The 1,108-nt window shown below is 47.7% G+C and overlaps 1 protein-coding gene across 1 annotated transcript in view; it reads left to right on the top strand.

Annotated features, from left to right (window-relative positions):
• LOC102007489 (melanoma antigen preferentially expressed in tumors-like) overlaps positions 1–751 on the top strand; it is a gene marked incomplete at its 5' end in the record, with an annotated part of 37,936 nt that extends 37,185 nt beyond the window's left edge. The window contains 1 exon segment of the mRNA XM_013510119.1: positions 181–751. Coding sequence (XP_013365573.1) covers positions 181–751 — 571 coding nt within the window.
• Positions 752–1,108: the final 357 nt, after the last annotated feature.

Below are 1,108 nucleotides of genomic sequence, written 5' to 3'. Positions count from 1 at the left end.
GATTAAAGACTCAGACACATAAGCAAGTCATGATAATGTCACACAGATACATAAGGTTGGGATGGTAATGTCTCACATAAGTTGTTCTGACTCATGTAACACTTGGTGCACCGTATTGTTTTCCACCACTCACTCATTTTCACCACCAATTGCCAGATCTAACTGCTTGGATTTCTACAGGTGCCTGAAGTGCCCCTTGGAGACGCTGTCATTAAGGGACTGCCAGCTTTCACAGGATGACTGGAACCAGCTACCCCAGTCTGAGCAGACCCGACAGCTAAAATACATGGGTCTGATTCGTATCAGACTGACTGATTTCAGTCCTGAGCCCCTGCGAATTCTGCTGGATAATGTCGCAGCCACCCTGACCACCCTGCGTTTGGAAAACTGTGGGATCACAGATGCGCAGGTCTGCGCCTTTCTGCCTTCACTGAGCTGCTGCTCCCAGCTCACCACCTTCTGCTTCATAAGGAATTTCATATCCATAGCCACCATGAAGAAGCTGCTGGGCCACACTGCCAGGCTCAGGAGCTTAAACAGGGAGCTGTATTCTGTTCCTCAAGAGATTTATGTTCCCAGGGATGGTACTCTTCAGCAGATGTGGAACGAGGTACAAGAAGCACTTAGGGAGATGATGAAACCACTAAACCACCCCAGGACAATCTTGTTTTGTGTTTCCCATGATGTCTTTCGTCAAAGGGTAGTGTACTCCATGCACCCTAATCCATGCCCGGCCTGTATCCCCATCTAGTTGAATGTGCATTTCCCATGCTGCCTTCTGGCCCCAGGAACACACAGCTCTTCTCTCAGTGTGAGTGAGAAAAGGACAGCTGGGCTGCGGACAGCAACATTGGAGAATCACGGACCTGAGAGTGGAAGTGTCTTCTGTGGACCTGAGTCCTACACGGGGTCAGAAAGTGGAATTTGAGTTGTTAGATGTTCATTCAGGGTTCACATAAATGTGTGCACAGGTGTAAAGGAATGTTCAGAAATAAAGAAAGTTGTGTGTGAATCATCTGCTGTCTTCCGCAATCATTTTGCCTGTTTCCAGCTAAGAGCTTGTGAATCTGTAGTCACTGAGGAGAAAAAGCCTGAGTTTTCCAATCAG

Source organism: Chinchilla lanigera, unplaced genomic scaffold (assembly GCF_000276665.1).
Source record: "Chinchilla lanigera isolate Chin_1 unplaced genomic scaffold, ChiLan1.0 scaffold00207, whole genome shotgun sequence".
Taxonomy (NCBI): domain Eukaryota; kingdom Metazoa; phylum Chordata; class Mammalia; order Rodentia; family Chinchillidae; genus Chinchilla; species Chinchilla lanigera.
This window is presented reverse-complemented; position numbering and strand designations above follow the sequence as displayed.